The sequence below is a fragment of the Vigna unguiculata genome, chromosome 5, assembly GCF_004118075.2.
Source record: "Vigna unguiculata cultivar IT97K-499-35 chromosome 5, ASM411807v1, whole genome shotgun sequence".
Lineage (NCBI taxonomy): Eukaryota > Viridiplantae > Streptophyta > Magnoliopsida > Fabales > Fabaceae > Vigna > Vigna unguiculata.
The window spans coordinates 6,842,480-6,858,815 of NC_040283.1; the positions used below are offsets into that span (position 1 = coordinate 6,842,480).

The window sequence follows — 16,336 nt, forward strand, 5'->3', positions numbered from 1 at the left end:
TCCTACACTTTATACCCTGAAACCTAATATAATTTTTTTTTTCTGAAATTAATGTCTATGGGAATGGAAGCTCGCTGAAACATTGTTGACTTAGCACTAGTAATCTATCCTCCTAAAGGACCATGTCCTTCAAAACTGGGAATTTCAACCTACTCATCAGTTCTGCTCTCTATGCCTCTTCCTTCACTCGACCACAGAAGAATTTGATGTTTTCAAATAACGTTAGTCCTTATATAAAATTCCTACTCTACAAACAAGCTATGATCATTGCCAGGTTATAGAACAACCACTATAAAAATAATTTTAAACTAATAAAGCAAAATACATTAAGGAACAACAAAAAATAACAATGGATATCAGCTATAATGTTATAGAAAATATGACTGGAATCGATTAATGTTATAAACAGCAACAACAAAAAATTAATGTTCTAGAGAAAAACTCGAATAGATTACATACCAATGGAGCCTTTTCTTCTAGCCGTAAGCCTGGAGTCTTTTCGTTTTGCTGGAAGCTTTGTACTAATCAGTTTGACTTGAAAATGGCAATTCCAAGGTGAGGATGTGCACTCAAGATGGAGATTTATTTTTTTATATTATCTGAGCAAATGATTTTTTATTTTTTATTTTTGGAAAAGCAATGTGGAAGGAAATAAATAAAAAAAAAAACAAATCTTTTTTATTTTTTCAAATTGTCTACAGAAAATTAAACTTATAAATGCAATAAAGCACAAATTCGAACTGAATGAACTGAAATAGAGACGAAGTTTTTTCCCCTTTCTGTGAGTTTTTTTAATTGTTGTAACTCAAGAATAGTAAAAGACAAATCTCGATACAGAAAATATCAATTTTTTAAACTTGGAAACACAAAGATGAAAAGAACAAATTAGAATGTAAATGCAAAATGTTTGAACAGATTCACGACACCAGGTTGTATACACTGAAAAGAGAGTTTGGCTTTCGTTAGTTTCTTAGAATGAGCAAACAATGATTGAGAACGGGGATGGTTTCCTGTGAGAACTTCTATGTCATCATGAGAGGCTAAATTCTTTGCTTGGGAAGAGAAAGAGTAAGAATTAAGAAAAGAAGATTGAAGAGAACCCTTTTCTTTCGTTGAAGCAGAGACAGAAAAAATCGAGTTAATTACTGATAAGTTTTGAACACAGTAACATCAGTGAAGCCTTTAAGCACATGCAATGCTTAATTACTTTTGAAAAGACATAGATTTTTCAATACTTCAGAAACAAGACAACTTTAGTTTTTTGTTTTTAAAAAGTAGAGTTCCTTATCACAATATTCGGTCATAATATTCTTAAACCGCTGTAAGAGAAAGAGATAAGTGAATAATTCTTGGCTTGAACAAGAAAGTAGATGTGAATAAGCAAAAGGGAAAAGGAATAATATTTTCCTTGGAGTGTAGATTTCTCTGTCTTCTTAATAAGAAAATAATAAACTATTAATGGTCAATGTTTTAGAGATCAAAAACAGTTGCAAACTGAGTTTGATGAAGGAATATTAGGTATGTCTAAGTGAACACTAACTTTTATAAAGTAAAGGAGCTCAAAGGGAATGGAAAAATGTGCAATGGCGATGAAAAAGTTACTGACTTTCTGGCAAACTAGGACGTTGTGGATGCTCCAAAGCGTTGCCGGTGACGATCATGTGGCTCCAATTCCCAATCTCCGATCCCAGTGCGTCGCATTCCTTCGTCGTTTCTTCTAGACTTGCTTCGTCGTCTTCTTCCTCTTCCGAACGGCGTCGTCTCGTTGGTGGCCAAACTCATCGCGTAGTGCGGGTTCTTCTTCTTCCTAGCGCTGTGTCACATTGCGGATTCTTCTTCTTCCTTGAGCTTTGTTACATTATGGATTCTAGAATCAGAATGTGAATGGTCTGAATTGTATTGGAAAATTTATATTTTAAAATGTATAATTTAAAATATTAATTTTACATTTCAAATTATACCCAAATATAAAGATGTAACATGTTTTCTGAAAAATCTAAAAAATCACAATTGAAAATCGAAAAACTATACATATGATATTTCAAAAATTATGGAGTTGCAGAAAAAAAAATGAGGTAAACAAATCAAAAGTTGTCTTCTCCTTACCCGAGTCTACTTGAGTTTTTTTATTTTTTGTGTTTTCAAAAATCAATAATTTTGACATATTAAAAGAATTTTTAACGTATTTCAAAATATCACAACTAGTACCTTTTTGATATATTAAAATAGTTGTTAATATATTTTAAAATATCATAATTAATTAATAATAGTTTAAATACATTAATTATATTTGTGTAAAAAAAATTATACTTTTACTTTCATTGAAATAATTGTTTTCTAAAGCAAATTATTATTTATGTATCTTTATTTTTATTTATTGTTTATCTTTTTTATTTATATTTGTTTCAAAAAATCTCAGTTTAAACCAATGCATTCATAAAAAGATATTTTTTATTTAGAAAATAAGATTTTTTTTTATCTATTTTTATATGTTTGACGAAATGTTTTTTAAAACCAATATAATCATAAAGAAAACTAAATACAAAATTTAAAACAATAAAAAAAATGAGTAAATAGCAGTTTCTAAATTTATAAGTATAGTATCTACAAATTCAAAGTCAAACAATTAAAATTGTCAATCCACTTCAGAATGAAATACAAAATCGCAAATATAGAAATGTATCCATTTTCTCAAAATAAAAATAAACACACAAAAATAAGATTTTCAACTATCAAACATGCTCCTCTTGTGAAAAATCAGTTTGCATTTCTCAATCAGAGACCTGAAATAAAAATACAACACACAATTAGAAACGCTAACATTTCATTTCACAATACTATAACTTCAATTCAAATTTACATGAATTGATGCTTAATAAAATCGTAGTCATGGGATAATTAGCCTTATATTTGCCAGAAAAAAAGTTCATTATAAACCTCAAATAAGGAAATAGTAATTTTGGGATGTTCTCATTAATAAGGTAAAAAAATAGTGTAGATTTATAACATCACAAAAGATATATATGTACGAACATCAGTGGAACAAATACCTTTCTTATTTTTTATCAGAAAAATATTATATATATATATATATATATATATATATATATTAATGAATAAGAACATTTGAGGTGCTCCAAAAATATGGTAGAAATTCAGCATCAGTAGGGTCTAATGAAAGAAATTAGTTTACTAGACAGATAAGAAGTTTAATTTATGTAATAAATTTCTTACCTCTTTGTGGAACAAACTCTTGACAATGTTGTTGAGATCATTATCGGCAATTAAAATAGGATTATTCTCGAAGTTTATATGGGGAAACAGTGGTGCTTTTGCAACTCCTCTGGAAAATTTTTTCATCTTGGGGCATTTTGCTATCTGCACTTCTTTCAAACATGAGAACTGCAAAGTAGCTTTCCCAGAATAAAACCCTGCTAGCCCTCGTAAGGAATCCAACCTTAATGTTGTGAGCTGTCCAAATATGATCTCATCATCATCATCATCATCATCATCATCATCATCATCTTCAGCTTCATTCTTTACTATTTCTTTTATTGATTTACAACTCTTTACAATTAGGGACTCAAGTTGCACCAAACTTTTGGCAGTTGAAATTTTGAATAAATACTTCATCTTTTCACAGAAGTTCACAGACAATTGTTTCAGACTGATAAATGATACTGAATTGGGAACTAAATTTTTTAACCGAGGGCAACTTTCAAGGTTTAATATTTGAAGCTTTTCATGAACTTGGAGTTTTTCAGCAGGGAATATCTCCTTCATTCCAAGGCATCTAACAACTAGATGTTCTAAATTGGGTACTTTGTGGAGGAAATCAAAAAGCAAAGTATCTTCTTCACTGTCATCATCTTCACTGTCAGCATCTTCACCGTCATCTTCTTCACTGTCGGCATCTTCACTGTCAGCATCTTCTTCACTGTCAGTATCTTCATCGTCAGCATCTTCACTGTCAGCATCTTCACAGTCAGCATCTTCTTCACTGTCAGTATCTTCACTGTCAGCATCTTCTTCACTGTCAGCATCTTCACTGTCAGCATCTTCATCGTCAGCATCTTCACTGTCAGCATCTTCGCCGTCAGCATCTTCACAGTCAGCATCTTCTTCACTGTCAGTATCTTCACTGTCAGCATCTTCTTCACTGTCAGCATCTTCACTGTCAGCATCTTCATCGTCAGCATCTTCACTGTCAGCATCTTCGCCGTCAGCATCTTCAATGTCAGCATCTTCACAGTCAGCATCTTCTTCACTGTCAGTATCTTCACTGTCAGCATCTTCTTCACTGTCAGCATCTTCACTGTCAGCATCTTCATCGTCAGCATCTTCACTGTCAGCATCTTCATCGTCAGCATCTTCACTGTCAGCATCTTCACTGTCAGCATCTTCAAAGCATAGCCCAAGATAGTTTAATTTGCCAAGGAGGTCTTGTGGCAAATGTTTATTGCTCAATAACATAAAGTGTTCCTCATTGAGTGTCAATTTTTTCAGTTTGGGAACAACCTAACAAGGTAAACAAATTCAAAAGTAAATGTGGAGTTAGATGGAACAAAATAATGGAAACAAAAATACAACTCAAAATTGGTAGTGTTTTGTCACCTTCTCAACAAAGAAGAAAGGTTGCTGAAGCTGGCTAATTGTATCTCGAGAACTAACTTCACTATCTGCTGTATCTGAAGAACTAACTTCACTATCTGCTGTATCTGAAGAACTAACTTCACTCTCCGACGAATATGGAGAACTAACTTCACTTTCTGTAATTTCTTTTGTGTCACTATCAATAAATTCAGATGTGAATAGTTTCAACTCTGGACAATAGGACACGTCTAAGCTTTCTAATATTGGGCATTCCAGATGGTGTTTTCCAGGATAAAAGCAACTTAGTTGTGGCAGCTTATAAAGAAGCAGAGAGGACAAACAAGAGAATTCAAACATTGTAGTTGTTTCCTGTTCCATTGCAACTTCCTTTCCAACGATTGATACCAACTTCGCACAGTTCTGTATCTCAAGTGTCTCAAGCTTTACGAGATTTTTGGAAAGGGATGAATGGAATAATGTTGCCAAGCGTTTGCATTCACCAACACTCACTTCTTGCAAATTTGGAAAGTTGATCATTCCTTGTGTATTTTGTCTCCATACCCACTCCAAATTTGGCAACTTCTCTATAGTAAGCTTTTTCAAAGGAGAGACTATTCCATTGCTTTCCATCGTTTCAATGTCAAATATTACCTGCACAGCCTTGCAGCTATGCACCTGCAATTCTTCCAAGCTCCTTAAGACATAAAGGATTTGAGATGAAATCTCAATATTTTCTGTAATGTTCTTTAACACCAATGTTTTTACTCTTTGAAAGTAGTTGTCTCGCAACGCAGCTTTGCCATGCCAAAATTCTTCCATCTCAAGATTCTCCTTCATTGTCCAATGTTTTAATATGGAAAAAAAAATAAGAAGTGGATATAGAAGGACAAATATTAGAACATCACTTGAAATGAACATTACGTTATCAAAAAGAGTTTTGAACCACCTTAAGTTTTGAACTTCGTTTCTTATCATAACAGAGGCATCGCTGTATCAGAGATACTGTATACACACTAAGAATGTGAAAGAAACATTTAATTTTGCTATAAATTTACACTATTAATTTCAAAATATTTCCAATTAGTAAACAAAAACTGTTTTGAATAAAAGAAATTAATGAAAAAAGCATACTTGTCAAGTAATAATACGAGACCAATTGTATAGCTTACAAAAACATAAGTTAAGTACTCATTTTAACAACTATAATTTTGAAGTAATATTTTTGAATATTTAAATTTATGTCATGCTTCATGAAATTAAGATAAACCATTTCTTTAAAGAACTACGTATTGGGCATCTTCAAACATGTGGCAGCAAACCTCCGTAGGTACGATCTACTACTCTACTTTAAAATGGAAAGGTAGAGAAGTAAAACTTAAGCACTATTCTTTTTATGCAAATCAGATAAAGTTGCGTATATACCAACTTGAAATTAATAATTTTAAGGACTTCCCACCCTCCTTTAACTCTGCATCTTCCAATCCCCAAAACTTTTACGATAATGAATTCCTTACCTGTTTGACAAGCAGCCACTGGACTGTAGAGTTGAGATCATTGTGGAAAGTTAAGCCATAATCATCTGTTAAAGTTTCAATCCCATGAAACATTGGCGCATTTATGCTTCCTTCAGAGAAAGTTCTCATATTGGGGCATTCATTCACTGTGACTGTTTTCAGTCTTGAGAAATGCAAAGTGGCCTTTCCTGAATAAAAGCTTGCTAACATTGGTAAGGAATCCATCTCTAATGTTGTGAGCCGTCTAAACTTGATCTCAGCAGAAGCATCTTCATCTTCTTTTTTTACTATTTCTCTTATTAATCCACATTTCTTTATATATAAGAACTCAAGTTGCACCAAACTTTCGGCAGTTGAAAAGGTGAACAAATAATGAATATTTTCACAAAACCGTACAGTCAACTTTTTCAGAGTTACAGAAAATGGCTTTACCCATGGGTGCTCTAACCCTATTGACTCCAGCTCTTGAAGATTTAATAAGGTTAATCTTTCCAATTCTGGAAGTTTTCTGTCATGAACTTCAAGTTGTTGAGAGGAAAACATCTCCTTGAGACCAAAGCATCGCCTTACAACTAGACGTTGTAAACTGGGTAGCTTGAAAAGGAAATCAAAAGGCAAAGTATCTTTCTCTTTGTCATGATGTTCAAAGGATAGATCAAGTTTATTTAAAGTGCGAAGGAGGTGTGGCCACTCTCCTTGGCTCAGCAAGATAATATTTTCTTCACTGAGTGTCAATTGTTTCAGTTTTGGAGCAACCTAGCAAGGTGAAATGAATTCAAAAGAAATGTCATGGTAGCAGTTTGAAGCAATAAGAGGGAAATATATAATAAAATGGAAAAAGAAAAGAAAAGAAAAGAGTGCTTGTGATTTGTCACCTTTTCAACAGAGAAGAGAGGTTGTTGAAGCTGGCTAACAGTATTGGGAGCACTGACTTCACTCTCTCTAACTGGTCCTTTCCCATAAAATTCTGAAGTGAATAGCTTCAACATAGGACAATACGACACGTCCAAGGTTTCTAGCATGGGACATTCCAGAAGGTGTTTTCCTGGATAAAAGCAACTAAGCTTTGACAGCTTATAAAGAGAAAAGGAAGACAAACAAGGGAAATAAAATATTTCAGTTGTGCCATGTTCTGTTGCATCTTCTTTTGCAACGATTTCTACCAACCCGTCACACCTCAGTATTTTAAGTTTCTGTAGTTTTACAAGATTCCTGGCAACGGATGAAGGGAATAGATTTTCAAGTTTCTGTAGCTTTACAAGTCTCAACTCTTGCAAATAGGGAAAACTCACAATTCCTTGAGGATTTTTGTTCCATACACAAGTCAAATTTGTCAAGTCATCCAAGTCAAGCTTTTTCAAACGAGAGATTATTCCCTTGGTTTTCTTCATCTCAATGTCAAGCATATCAAATACAAACTTAACTGCCTCGCATTTATGTACCTGCAATTCTTCCAGGCTCTTCAAGCAAGCAAGTATTTGAGATGGAATCACAGCTTCTTTTTCAATGTCCTCCACCACCAGTTTCTTTAAATTGCCAAAGTAATTGTATGGAAAAACAACTTTCTTGTACCAAATATCCTCAAGACTATCCTCCATAAGTGTCAATTCCTTTGAATCTTCAAAGGAAACCTATGAAAATAGACAAAAAGGAAAAGTGGATAAGGCAATGCAAATACAAAAATTTCACTTGAGAAAGATAATACTATCTTATCAGAACCAATACTGAAATTCCTTTTCACCTTAAGGGGTAGAATGAGGGTAGTGTAAACTACTGAGAATGTGAGATAACTTTTTCTTAAACATTCCGCACCAAAACAATACCAACTATACCACCTCCAGAAACACACCAACTGGAGCATCATCTGTGCCCCTCCAACATGTTAAAGGTATGCATTTATTCTTTGTATTAGCAAAATATGGAAAGATTCCATATCTAGAAATTTGGGGTTTCTTTTAATATTAGATCCTCAATTGTTTCTGTACTTAAATCTAAATAAAGCATCTAATGTGTACATGAATACATTGAGTATGGTATCAGTGAGTTAGAGTTCTTTGGTTTACAATTTGGCACAGCCACAATGAGTGCCTTTAATAGGTGCAGAGTACCCATTGAGCAAGGAAGGGTCAAAGTTCCCAGGTAAGGGACAATTGCCTATAAAGTATATATCTCTTAATTGAATTCACCAGAATTGTTTCCAACTTGAGTCTCATTTCCTTGTCCAACTGTTAAATTGTTTTTTCCTATACACTTCAAAAACTCATAAAAATGACTAAACAAATCCTGCTGCACGACTCTTAAGGAGTGATAGTAACACCTCAATGAGCTCCTAGATAAGCTAAAACCCATTTGCCATCCAACAGATTTTTGTGGGAACATGACTACATGTATTCATTTGATTTGATTTAGAAAAAATACATAATTATTCGATGGCAGAACATTTGCTGAAATTTTTATTGAAAACTGAATTATGTGAAGAGAATATGGCAATTTATTATGATGATTAACAAATAATCTAATATTTGCATACCTGATCAGTGGAAATTTTTTTCAAAGTGGCATTCAAATTGCGTTCCCAGTACCATCTGTCTTTTTCACCAGCTGCAACATGTACTTTTCTTAGATTAGGTGCACTTTGGATTTCACAGAATGTTTCCATCTTAGGGCAATCACTCACTAATAAATTTTCAAGCGAGGGGAACTTTAAGTCACACTTCTCAGAACTGCAGAAACAAGTGAGGTTTTCTAGGGACACCAATTCAATAGCTTTTAGTTGTCTAAACTCAATCACTTGTCGTTTTTCCTCTTTCTTAATAATTTTCTTCATATCTTCACAAAGACTTACCTTCAAGGTTAGGAGTTGAACCAAGCTCTTGGCAGTTGAGGATGTCATTAAATTTAACAATCCTAAACAATCAGTTACTTCCAAATACGTCAAGTAACTGAAAGACGCCAGGGGTGGCATTAAGCTTTTCAATTTTGGACATCCAGAAACGACTAAGTGCTCCACCCTCTGAAGAAGCAGGCCATGTTCAAAACCTATACTCTGTAAATACCACACATTGTTAAACACCAACTCCTTCAGTTGCACGACAATCCCAATTTTTTCATCTGTGGCAAGGCTAGTAGAAGCCCAAAACTCTTTGAAGAGACAATTCATCAATGTTAGGCTTTCCAAATTAGGAAGTCTATGAAGCAACCAAAAGACAATTTCAGTATTCTTCAATCCAGACAAGACAAGCGATTTTAATTTGTGCATTCTATGGACGCTAACAATGTAGAACTGTAACCACTTTGCTTCCTTCGAGCTTATTGACATATATTCCAAATTGTGAATCACCTAAAAAGTAGGAGTTAATGAAGCATATTATTTACAACCACTAATCTTGCAAGACAAAGATTTTCATTAAACTTAAGTTGCATGAATGACTTTCATGAATAAATTATTTTCGTACCTTTTCTGTGGCTAGAAGGATTGGATTCATTTGTGAATTTGTGGTTTCTTCCAAGTTGCTACAAACGAGTAAAGAAAATTTTCGCAACAATGGCCATTCTAAACTGTGTGTTCCTGGATAGAAATTCCTGAGTTCAAACAAATGCTGTAACGACAGAGTATTTAGCTGAGGGAACCTAATGGTGACATCTTCTTCATTTGATCGACTGTTCCAAGCAACAACCTCCTTCATTTCCCAGCAATTAGATACATCAAGCGTTTCCAGTTTTTCTAAGCCACTTGCAACCGAGAGTGGAAACAGATATTCTAACATTTTACACTTGTGAACAACAATGCTTTGCAGATTATTAATATTAAGAATTTCATCAGTGTCCAACTTCCATATATGTACCAACTTTGGCAACCCTTTTAAGAAGACATCATGCAAGTTTAACTCACTTCTACCATAAGTTTGTGGAATATTCCCAAAGTCAAATATGGTTTCCACTGACGTACAATCAGTAATCACCAAACTTTGAAGGCTCTCAAACCCTTTTTCAATGTGATTAGGAAATATTGTAACTAGTTTGTTGCATTTTCTTACTATCAAAGAATCCAAACGGTTAAAGGAATTAAAACCCATATGGGGCTGCCATATGGTATTCAGTTGTTTCATGTAGTTGATCTCCATTTCCTTCAACTTAGGAAAAATATCAATATTCTGCAGCAATTGGAAGTATTCATTAGCAATACGTGCAATTGAACAAAAAAAGACATTAACAGTTAAATTAAATTAGATGACTCTACACACCGTTGCATCTTTTGTACTAAATATGTCCTCCATCAATTTACATCCACTTACGAAAAGGCTCTGGAGATTCACTAGACTTCCAGCTGTGGGGAATGACAATAAATATTTCAAATTGTCACAGTCTGATACCTTCAACTTAACCAAATTTTGAAAAGAATGCAAAGATTGATCATTCCATATCTGTGGGATGTGGATAGAGGATAACTCCAAACATTCTAATTTGGGAATCGAAACCTGGAAGAACACATAAATATTGTCTTAAGAATAACTAATTTTTAATTTCAAAGTTCTACTAACCCAAGAGAAAGCCAACACATAAAGAGATTGACTCTTACATCTTGTAGAGAAAAAACATATCACATTGAACATTAAAAATTGTAAATGTGAAGTAAATGGTAAACATTTATGGTAATATTTTTTTTTAATACCTTTCCATTGAAGAGCGAAAGGAAACAATTGTTATCTTGTTCAGATGCTGAAGTAATTTCCTTGATCTCCTTGTTTGGCACTTGGTCTTCAAATGATTGTGAGATTAAAGGCATCTTACAGTTCGTGGATAAACAACAAAATGCTGGTAATGATTGTAATGTTAAAAATCTTAACTGAGGAAACTCGATCTTCTCAGATTCAATAGCATCGGCATTATATGATTCTCCTTCAACAGAAACAATCTCCTTCAAAGAATCACAATCACACACTTCAATTCTTTCAAGCATGCCAAAACATTCAATCATTGAAAAAGAGAAAATATTTTTCAATTGACCACATGTTTTAACATTGATGATCTTTAATCTGCTGAAAGAGTCCCTTGTGAGCTTATTGTCACATATTTTCTCCAAATTCTCTAGTTTGTAAAGACTCATGGACTCCAGTTTGGGGAAAGCTAGTAAAGGCTGAAACTGCTCCACTGAGTTAATAATAAACTGGATGCCAAAATTGTTTACAACATATAGATGTTTCAAATTTGCAAACCCTTCAACATTGAATTCATAGAGAACATCATTAACATCATTGAGATCTCCCAGCAGCAAATATTCAACATTTTTAAACAACATCTTAATCCATTTTTGAGAATGAATGTTAATATGATTACCTCTTAGGTTCAGTGCCAAAAACCTCACCGCTTCATACTTATCCAATACTTTGAATTCCACCAATGATAGCATGTTGAGTTCTCCAATGACAATCTTGTAACTCTCTAACTTGTCAAAGAACATGTTTTGCGGAAAATTGGCAACACTTGGAATGTGTATGTCTAGAGTTCTTAACTGATTTAACTGCATCAACTCAGCAAGAGTAGCATTTAGACTTTGGATATTCTGCTCTTCCTTCTCTTGAATTGAGTAGTCTCTCATATAGAACTCTTCCAAACTCTTCATCCTTGATATGATATTGGGAGGTATTATTCTTAGTTTTGGACAATTGCTTAAGTCAAAAAGTTGTAGTTTATCCAATTGCCCGAATTCATGGGGCAAACTTTCAATATTAGATCCTGAAAGAGTAAGGATTCGCAATTTCTTTAACATTCCAATGTCTGATAGGTTCTTTCCTAGACTACATCTCTCCAAACTAAGCATTCTTAGTTTTTTTAGGCATTTAAGGGAAGAAGGTAAGCGTGAAAAATTAACACCAGTTAATATTAAGACTCTCAGCTCAAACATATCTTCGAAAAAGTTGTTTGGTATCTTCATTAAATCATCTTTACTGCTGATATGCAAGACTTGTAGTTTAGGACAATGTATATGCTTAGGAAGATCATTGAAATCATAATATTGTAAGAAAATAGCAGTGTACCTTTTAAGTTCATCCTTATGCGGCCACTCATCTAGTATGCCATTTTTCATAAACAGTACATGTTTTTCTTTTGATGATATTGAAAGAGCAACATCACGCACAATGTCATGCATGTTGAAGCGCTCAATGGAATAACTTTCCACCAACAAGCTTGAGTCTTTTAGCCCTTCTATCAGCACATTTACTCTGTTTCTTGCTTCTTTAATTGTGTGGACTCCTTGAAGCAAACCCGAACCAATACAGAATTTCACCAAATCCATAATCAAAGCATCATTTCCCATTCTAGCACATTGTAAAAAAAGACACTTAAGCTCATCATTTTTAAGATGATCATAGCTCAACTTTACAGAGAATTCAATAGATTCCTGCTCTTCTGTAAAACTTTGTCTTTTGATTTGTCGATAGACATCCTCCCATACAGAAGCGCTCTTATTCTTTAGTGCCCTGCCAATGGAAACTAATGCTATAGGCAACCCAGCACACATTTTGGCAATTTCAGTAACTTCCCTATCAAACACAGAATTTGTGGAATGTATACCAGCCACTTTCTTAAGCAAGGTTTCTGCCTCCTTTTCATCAATGACTCCTACCAAGAAAGTTGATTGATCCTTCACATCCATTTGATTACATATTACTTCTTTACTTCTAGATGTTAGAAGAATTTTGCATCTTTTGTGATCGATTGGTACCTTTTCTTTTTTTACCTTATTGGAATCTGCAGATGACTTGTCCTTTTTCATCTTATCAAAATCAATAGACATATCTTCTTTTTCCCTCTTATTATAACCAAAATCAGAAATATCCTTAACATCCCATTGGTTATCATCATCTTCATCATCACTACTTGGAATCCCCAATTTATTCAAGTCCAGTCCATCCCAGAGATCATCTAGGATTATAAGTGTGTTCTCCTTTTCTTTCTTTAACCTCTTTCGAATTAGATCTGCTCTTAGAGTTTCACTTTCCTCTTCCATTCTCATTCCTAACATCTCTGCAATTTGTCCTTGAATATTTTTTATATCAGGATTTCTTGTTATGTTTGCCATAACCACCATATTGAATAGTTTCTTTTCCTGAACTTTCTTGGCAATTGCTTTCACTAAAATGGTCTTACCCACACCACCAACCCCATAAACTCCAACCATATTAGTTTTAGAGTCTTCGAGAGTTTTCATAATCATCTCCAAAGTTTTGTTTCTTGAGCCAAAGCTTTCATAACCAGTGGTTGTCAAAGCAGAATCAACAGTTGGAAATACTCGATAGGAAACTCTGTCAAACTTCTTTTTCCAATGTTCATCTGCTTTTATTTCTTCTATCATCTTGGTAGCATTCCTTCCTAACCTATACCTTAAATGCAAGTTATTTGGAAAGAAACCAATTGAACTGATCTTTGAATGGCGTTCATCTACAATAAAACTTGCATATTTTTTTATCTTTCCATCCACCTGTTTGAACCAATTATGAACGTCATCTTCAATTTCTTCTGCATTCCTCTCTGCTTTCTTAACTTCATTCTGTACCCTCTTCCTAGCATCACCCAGCATCACAATGTAATCTTTCAACTCTTGAAATTTCTCATTGTAATTAAAAAAGTAGCCCAATTGTCGTTTTACCACACCACCTCCAATTTGAAGTGCAGTTTCGGTAGTTGTGGAAATAATTGTCTCCATTGCTCCCTTTACAATTGACACAAAATTCCTTTTTATTCTTATGCTATGGTTACAGCTTTTTCCTGGATGTTACAAATGCAAAATTTAAAAAAAAAAAAAAAGAACTACGACACAAAAGTACGGATAAGGAAGTATATAGCACAACTTAATTTAAGGTTGTTATATGTTTGTGTTGAAAACTACTGCAGAACTTTGGAAATTGTTAGAAATGTAGGTTTAGAAATACCTAGAAGGTTGAGAAAGCACTAAAAGTTAGCTCTTCAATACAAAAAGCTCGCTTTAGAATCTCTCCCTCTCTCAACTCCATCATACTTCTTGAACCTTTCCTTTGCCAAAGATGAAGCAAAAAGTGTTTTCTATTTCTCTGGGACCCCAATATGCAGTAGTGGGGTTCTGCTACGTAGATGGAGTCTGTGGCAGTGTCAAATTATTCTATGTGTTGTAAGAAAAAAGATTTTTATTTTTTTTTATTTTACCCTTATACATCAATGCATGGCACTCCCTCCCAGTGTCTCACATGATCACACACCATTGACACTTGGAAGTAAAATGAAATTGAAATATCTGGTCTTTTATAAAAAAATTAAATGGAACAATATTGAAATTGTTAGTATTTTTAAGTGCGTTTTTGAAGTTTTATGTTGGATAAAAATAAACAGTAGAACGTGTAAAAAGAAACACTCATAAAAATATAATTTTAAGATTTTGGATTGAAATTTATAAAAAGCTTAAATCCAAGATATGGGGACAAGGTGGTTTGAGGAATTTTACTTTAGTGCCTAAGTTTTAAAAATGACGTTACATCAACATAATTTGAATGTTTTATTTAAACTCGGTTCATATGTTTCAAAAATTTAATTATTTGAAATTCTAGGATGATTTAAAACTATAGGATTAATAAAACTAGTTTTTTACTCACATGTTTCTTTTTAAACCTTAATTCTCTCATCTTCTATGTATTCTAATAAATTAAACTATAGGTATTTTAATAATTTAAAAAAAAAAACAAAATATATAATAACCCATGTATGAGATGAATGAGATGAGAACAAACACATGATGCATATATGTATATAGATCTCGTCCTCAACTTCATACTTCAATTCCTCATACATATAAAATAGAACTATAAGATACAAACTTTGGAAAGTAGACCAAAGTAACATTGTGTTAAAGAAATAGAAATTTGATGTTTCATAAAGTTTCAATGCTGAAACTAATACATAATTGCAATAAAGAATAACCGATGACAACGAGCATGTTTTATTAACAAAAGTATATATATTAAGAAACAACAAAAATACAATATTATTATAACATTATTATAGAAAAGGTTGATTAGATTTACTTACTTGATTCCTTGCTTCCTTGTTGTAAACTTGTACCTATTACCTATTCAGTTTGATTTTATATAGGTGATCACGGAAGGTGGTGAAGATCGACCACTCAGAATGAGGTATTTTTTTCTTATATTTAATTTGAGTTTTTTTTTTTTTTTTAACTTTATGCTGACAAAAGTTTAGGAACACAGACGAGAAGAACAAATTGGAAGGAAATAATAAAAAAAATAATTATTTTTTGTATCTTTTTACTGTTTGGAAAACAGGAAATTTAGAAACGTAATAAAGAACAAATTTGAACGAAATAAGGAAAAACCAGTTTTTTTCTTCTGTTTTTAGATTTTTTTTAGAGGCTATAGCAAAAGAAAACACAGGGTAATTAAAAATAAACTTAAAATATGTAGAAAATATAGGTTTTTAAGTTTTTTTTTTGCTTTTTTTTTTGAATTCAGAAATCCAAATGTATAAATAAAAGATAAAAATAGAATGTAAATATAAAAAAAAAAAGTTTGATCAGATTCTGAAGCACTAGATCGAATTTGGTTGAAATGTTTTTTCTGCTTGGTTGCTTTGCATAAGCAAACAATGAGCCACAACCCATATATAGAGGAAAGTGATTGTAAGTTCTTTGCTTGACTAGAGAAAAAAAAATTAAGGTAAGAAACTTTCGAAATCTTTTAGTGATTCTTTGCTTGACAAGGTGTGAATAAAAAAGGGAACGAATAATATTTTTCTCAAAAGAATAATGCTTGAGGAAATTGTGCTTCTGAATAAGAAAAGAATAAACATGTTTTGGTGAATGGTTAGAGGAAAGGATCAATATTTGTAGAAGGTATAAATGCTGCTATATTGTAGTTTTACAAACTAATAATAATTGAATTACACGATATGAATACCTCAATTTGCACATTATCACTTTAAAAAAAGTACATATTTAAGGCTCAAGGGGACTATATCCAGCCAACCGTTCAAAATTAAAATAAGTTTGTGTAATTTAAAATTAGTTATCATAAAAAAAAAGCATAAAGAAGTATACTAAGTCCTATGAAAATATTCAATACTTACATAAATTAATTATAAATTGTGAATACAGAATTATTTTTTTCCAATTTTTTTTAAGAATCTATCCAAAATATAGCAAATATAATTAAACATCACCTATTTATTGCTTCATTGCATTA

The 16,336-nt window shown here is 32.8% G+C and overlaps 1 protein-coding gene across 1 annotated transcript; it reads right to left on the minus strand.

The window, feature by feature from the left end:
• Nucleotides 1-2,645: 2,645 nt before the first annotated feature.
• On the minus strand, nt 2,646-13,815 carry LOC114185068. The gene is made up of 11 exons (XM_028072565.1): nt 10,780-13,815; nt 10,343-10,585; nt 9,563-10,261; nt 8,638-9,447; nt 6,983-7,738; nt 6,108-6,863; nt 4,714-5,424; nt 4,615-4,644; nt 4,392-4,518; nt 3,235-4,310; nt 2,646-2,783 (listed from the first exon to the last, which is right to left on the minus strand). The coding sequence occupies exons 1-11, from the start codon at nt 13,813-13,815 to the stop codon at nt 2,772-2,774; spliced, it is 8,256 nt and encodes a 2,751-aa protein (XP_027928366.1). The 3' UTR covers nt 2,646-2,771.
• Nucleotides 13,816-16,336: the final 2,521 nt, after the last annotated feature.

Coding starts and splice junctions, on each gene's coding strand:
- LOC114185068 (XM_028072565.1), bottom strand. CDS start 13,815: ATGGAGACAATTATTTCCACAACTACCGAAACTGCACTTCAAATTGGA. Junction 10,586..10,779: donor TTTCGCTCTTCAATGGAAAG/GTATTAAAAAAA, acceptor GTGTTCTTCCAG/GTTTCGATTCCCAAATTAGA. Junction 4,645..4,713: donor AAGTTAGTTCTTCAGATACA/GCAGATAGTGAA, acceptor ACAATTAGCCAG/CTTCAGCAACCTTTCTTCTT.